This window comes from Phytophthora cinnamomi (genome assembly GCF_018691715.1).
Source record: "Phytophthora cinnamomi strain GKB4 chromosome Unknown Contig8, whole genome shotgun sequence".
Classification (NCBI taxonomy): domain Eukaryota; phylum Oomycota; class Peronosporomycetes; order Peronosporales; family Peronosporaceae; genus Phytophthora; species Phytophthora cinnamomi.
This window is the reverse complement of record NW_027150941.1, coordinates 715,534-721,226: the sequence shown is the minus strand read 5'-3', so window position 1 is coordinate 721,226 and position 5,693 is coordinate 715,534. Positions and strand designations below refer to the sequence as shown.

At 50.6% G+C, this 5,693-nt stretch overlaps 1 protein-coding gene across 1 annotated transcript; it reads right to left on the bottom strand.

The window, feature by feature from the left end:
• Positions 1-809: 809 nt before the first annotated feature.
• Positions 810-2,314, bottom strand: IUM83_11696 (putative jerky; the record flags this gene model as incomplete). Its single annotated transcript, XM_067936270.1, has 2 exons — positions 810-1,220; positions 2,084-2,314. 2 exons carry the CDS (start codon positions 2,312-2,314, stop codon positions 810-812), a joined length of 642 nt encoding a protein of 213 aa, XP_067798539.1.
• Between the last annotated feature and the right edge of the window lie 3,379 nt (positions 2,315-5,693).

The following is a 5,693-nucleotide window of genomic DNA, read 5'->3' as shown; positions in this document are numbered from 1 at the left end:
CATCCAGCAATCGTTTAACGAGGCTGAGTTCCATCATGGATATCATAAATATCGTGTAATCATTCACAAAGGCGGAAACCTTATGTCGTTCGCTGCCTGATCCTGACATCGCAATTCCTTTCAGCTCTGGCTGACTCTTAATTGCTTGTCCCAATGTATCTACTTACGGAAAACGCCCATACAGCCTGGCCTGGCCCAGGCTAATCGCACACACTAATTTGTTCACGTATACACCGCGCTACCTTAACGGCGGTGAACCGAGTTACACTTCTTGCTCTTACAGCCCCCAGGCGCAACAGTTCCAGCTGGGTAGTCGTCGGTTGCAGAACTAGCGTCACCTGCCGCACTGCTCTCGGCTGACGGGGTGCTCGTGTGGGATTCGGTCGTAGGAAAGGACGTTTTCGGAGCGTCCGTCTGAGGGTTTGCGGTGGTGGAGGAGTCTCAGCTGCAGGGGTCTGTGTGGTATTGCCAGTTCCTGTGTTGCTACCAATGCAGCTCTCAACGTAGGAGGGTTTGCCGAATACATAGTACTGTTCGTAGTCATTGTTGCTTCCTTTGAACTGCGTCAATTCGATCGAGTTTGCGTAGAAGTAGAAGCACTCGTCGTTGCCCAAGTTTTCGTTCTTGGTGACTCGGCCTTCTCCGACAAAAGTGGGGCATGTTGGATCTTTGGCGGGGGCAACAAATCTTACTGATTTACAATAAAAACCGGACATTCATTTTGGAAATGTACACGGTATGACATCAGCAATTCTGAATAGTTTTTGCCGACACCTCCCGCCAGCCTTGGACACACCACTTGATAACTGTCAGCAAGTCCACATCCACGTACGTCTTGTCTGCGCGATAGCCTTCAGATTAACAGCTGGTTTAGTGTTCTGGTAGTGGTCCTTCAGGCTCTTGATGAAGCCCTGGTCCTTGGGCTGCAGCGCTGCCGTCGTGTTGGGCGGTAGCTTTTCTACTCTGATGTTAGAAAGCTGCACGCCTGTTTCGTCGTGCGAGGACACGTTGTCCACAAGCAGTAGTACGCGCCGCTGCTGTGGCTGAATGAATTCGTTGAAGTTGGAGAGCCAGTCGCAGAACTTGGCGGTATTCATCCACGCCGTGGGGGTGTTGATGTAGGTTGCCCCCATCTCCTTATTGACGTCGTGGTTCTTGAACGGCCTGGGTTCCTTGGCCTTTCCCACGAAGTGCAGGGGCGGCTCCTCTCTGCCGTCCGCCTTGGTGTCCACGCACACCGTCACACGCACCTTGCTCTGCTTCTTGCCCTTCTACTTTCTGTCCGTGGTGAGGTTGCCGCGGGGCTCCTGGCGGTAGAAGAAGGAGGTCTTTCCTTGTTGAATACATCCTGGGGGCGCTAGGACGAGACCAGCTCCTTCAGCTTCTTCCTGACCTCATCCACCACGGACATGTCGAGGCAGCCACCCTCACCGTGGCGGGCCGAAAACCAGAGCCCAGAGCGCTCCTGGAACCGGTAGCGCCAGCCTCGGCTCGGCAATGTGTCGCCCCCGACATTATCCCTGCCATCGAACGCACGGTGGCGCCGTTGATGCTGCCATTCACGTGACAAGCCTTGCTTGTAGTGGGTCTACCTTGGCTTACTACTTAAGGTTACACGTTGCGCTACGTGGATGAGGAAGCGGTAGGTTAGTTTTAATTAAAATAGAGTATATTTGAGCCCTCAAGTATAATTCAAACTAATAAAGACACCGAACTAATCAGATCAGGGTAAAATGAGAACTGTATTGTTTGTAAATTGACCTCCCTACTAAATCTGCTAAAACGGTTTATCGTCTATAAAAGGGTTGATAGTCAGAGCCCCGCCAATATACACGTCTCTAATTGGTAATAAGATGTTGCTTTCTACCAATAGGATCTTTGCGTAGGTGTGGACCACTCATTGTGGTGCCCCACTTCAATGTATCCATTGGTGTGATTTACACCAAGTTGAGGAAGTATCTAAAACTTTTAACAAATATGTTATCTGTTAAAATCACAAGTGGATACAGGCCAGTTGTGCGTATAAGCCCGTTACATTGCTGGCCGCGATCTCCCCTAGGAGAAGCCCGTCGGCCGCCCACACGCTGTCGGAGCAGTGGCGCTTGCGCTGTCGTAGCGACTCCGGCACGTCGACAAACTCGGCCTTGCGCTTGAGGATGCCGGCGACGGTAGAGATGCCGACGGGGCTCTCGAACCGGTTGGCTGCACATTGGACAAGTTGTGCTTGATTAATTAATGGTTGCGTTGCGGCCTTCGCACATAGGGCCTGCTTTTGGTCAAGAGTCAGCGTCGTGTAGGCTGGACGACGTGCCATGGTAAAACTTAATGTAAGCACCTGTGTATGATGCCAACATTGACCTCGAGGAGAGCTCAGCATGACTGACGTGTCATCCCTCCCCAGGGATGGGAAAACCCTTGGGGGTTTTCGGAAGGAGAATGCACACTACTTGCGCAAATACCTAATTTATAATTTCATACAGGTTATTATCCAATACTGGTATCGAATACGCGGTGCACCAACGTTTTCCTTGTTACTGTAAGAAGTTGGCAGGGTCTACTTGTGTCAACTACTGTAGTACTTTTGTATCTTTAATCATGGAGTCATAACTACTACTGTAGTAGTACTATAGTACCACCTAACAATAGGTCGACTGTTGAAATACCCACCCGTCGAGACCCTGTGTCTGCCGTATTTTCCTCATCGGTTCGACGGTCAAAGATCCACCCGACACCAATCATACCTTCAAGATGCTGCTGCTGAACCGACTGAGCAAATTCAAGTATGCTCACTGCAGGTGTAATGGTAAACAGTCTATTTGAATTAGCAACTAAATTTCCACATGTCCTGAAGTTTTTATCGCTTCGGTAGCATACTCAAACAATAAATGAATCATTATCATAATTGCTCTCAAGTCCTCACGTCTCATACAGTCCCCAAATCAATAACTTTCATCTACCAGCTCACCAACCTTCATTTCGCTTCGCCTCGCTCTCCAAGCTCCAACAAGTATGCACCAGCCCGGCTGAACCCCGAGGAGTGTAGCACTTGCTTCCGTTCGTGTAGCATTGGGAGAGTTTTCGTCGACGAACAAGAACCGGTGACCGGGCGTGAGCCTCAGTCCACGTATGTGAAGAAAAAGTAGGCCGCCACACCTACCTGCAAGCAGTATGGAGTCGACCGCCCCTGTTTGAGATACAGTGACCGCAACCACGAGTCTCGCGGAGACGATTGCGTTGCAGCACGGAGAACTATGCAATCTCGTGAACACCCTCGTGAGCAACCCTCCAAAGGAGCGCCGAATGGAATATATGTTTATGCCGACGTTCTCTGGCAAGAAGGGCGAGTCTCTGGGCCTCTTCCTAGATCGGGTTCCTATGTAGCTGGAAGTGAAGAATTTTAGTACCGACTTCCTTTGTTTGTTACTGACGCCTACTTATGACTGACAAATGCTCTGACCCAATCAAATCACAGCATTTTATTCCTCTATTCGTTACTGACAGCGTCACCACATTGCGTGCTGGCCATCAGAATCGAATTGGCGCCATGCCACGCACGCACGCAGCAATCTCGGCTGGTGTGAAACTGAGAGTGCTATCGGCCTGCCCGGCACCGCGGAAGTGGTACCCCCCTCGCTATGGAAACTGAGAAGGAGCTGGTGGTTTGGTTCAATGACTTGAGAGGGGGGGGTCCTATTTCGACTGTGATGCTTCTTTTGCAGGCATTAGATGCCGATGCTGCATACGGTGTGACTCATTTCCGCGCATCATGGTCCGGGGTCAAGGCGTTCAAAGCGAGCCACAAATTGTCTATGCGTGCCAGAACACACCAAGGGCAGTAGTCACCAGAGAATCTCGCCAGGTCCGAGCTGAACGCCCACACGATTACCGCAGACTACTCGAGGGCTGGGCTCGACGTGCCCAAGATTCAGGTGGTTGCTAGCGCATTAGTAGGTGAGCTAGCTAGCCTAAGCTTGATTGACCGCAGTGTCGGGCAAGTAGACGACGATAGAGATTTTACTAGTTGTGAGAACTGCGATAACCATCTCAACGAGTCGTATGCATGGGTGTCGCACAAACATGCATTTCTAATGTAGTTTCTATGCAGCCCACTACCAACAACAATGCTGTCAGTAACAAACAAGGATGTCGGTACTATGGCTCCCACAACCAGCAACGTGTCATTGGTATGGTGGTCTCTTACCTTAAGGATCCCATTGCGTCATGGCACTGCGCGTCGAAGCCGTCCCTGACTACGATTGGTGCGCTGACCGAAGACCTTCGTCGTGAGTTCGTTTAAATCGCCTTCACGAACGGCTCCATAGCGAGCTACAGCAGCTGCAACAACGTAAATGCACACATCTCGATGACTGCATTGCTAAATTTCGGCAATTGCTGTTACAAAGTAGTGGTATGGGTGACCGCGACCAAGTCACGTGGTTCGTACGAAGCCTCGTGCAGAAAGCCCGCGAAGGGGTCCTTTACCGTTGGTGCCAGACTGTTTCGGACGCCATATGTCTATAGCCCAGCTATATGAGCGCTCGCATCCAAACGATTATCCCGATCGTAACAATGAAACCCATCGCTGGGCACAGTGCGAGGACGCTCGTAAATTCGCATCGCACGTCCGTGACTCTCGTAGCAGAATAACCAACTGGAGCCTATGGAAATTTGGACGACGCAGGTGCCACGGGAGGAGTGTCGCCACAAGCGGCTCTGCTAGTATTGCAAACGAGCAGACGTCATGCTCAATCGCTGCCCCTCATGCGGCAACACCACGACTAACGAGCGTGCTTACATCTCGCAGATACGTTCCAGCGCTTCTTGCCATGCGGCGACCGCTGAATCAGCCGATGCCATGCTGGTGACCAGTGTGATTCATTTCAACACGGCTCGGATTCGCGAGGGTGATCCGGGGAAGTATCGTCACGCGGATCTGCTTCGCAAGAATGCGGTGATCACAGGGAAGTTAGTTCGTGTTTTCATTGAAAGTGGCGCTGATACCAATTTAAGTCGACCCGGCCACCTGACAGGGAAACTAACCGATTGAAAGGTCAACATTGAAGGCTTTGATGGTGCACACCTCGCTACGAAATGAAAAGGATTAAAGGATTAGCTGAGACGCTTAAACCTTTTGAGCGGCATTACATGTTCCAAGTCGACATTAGCTCCAAAAATGTCTTCTTCAGGTTGTCGACCCCAGCAATTCGCATACCCACCTTTCACCGTGATCTCCATGTAGAACACAATTCCTAAAATAAACGTCATAATCTCGTGAAGCCTGAATGGCTCATCAATGGCCAGTTGTTTGACCCTCGCGTAAGCGTTAGTTTCGTGAAGTGCTTGTTGCCAAAAGTGCAAAGGGAGATGTGCAAAGAAGCTTGCCGATGCACAGTGTATGTCCTCGGGCTGCGGTTGGAACTGAGAATCAATCCATCGTACTAGAAGGAGAAGAGGCGTCGGCTCATTTGACCCCGATTTCTGTTGTTTTTTCTTGCCGCTTTTTTTTTCTTAGGCTTCACCGTGAGACAGACCCGACCAATTATATAAACCGTACCAACCTTTCTATAGATCTTCGCTTTCATCCAACTCTCACGTGATCGCGAAAAGGCTACCAATATATTAACCTAGAGAGATGGGACATGTGACGGCGGCTCGTCCGACTCACGGAGCAGGCGATAGTGGTGGGTCACCAT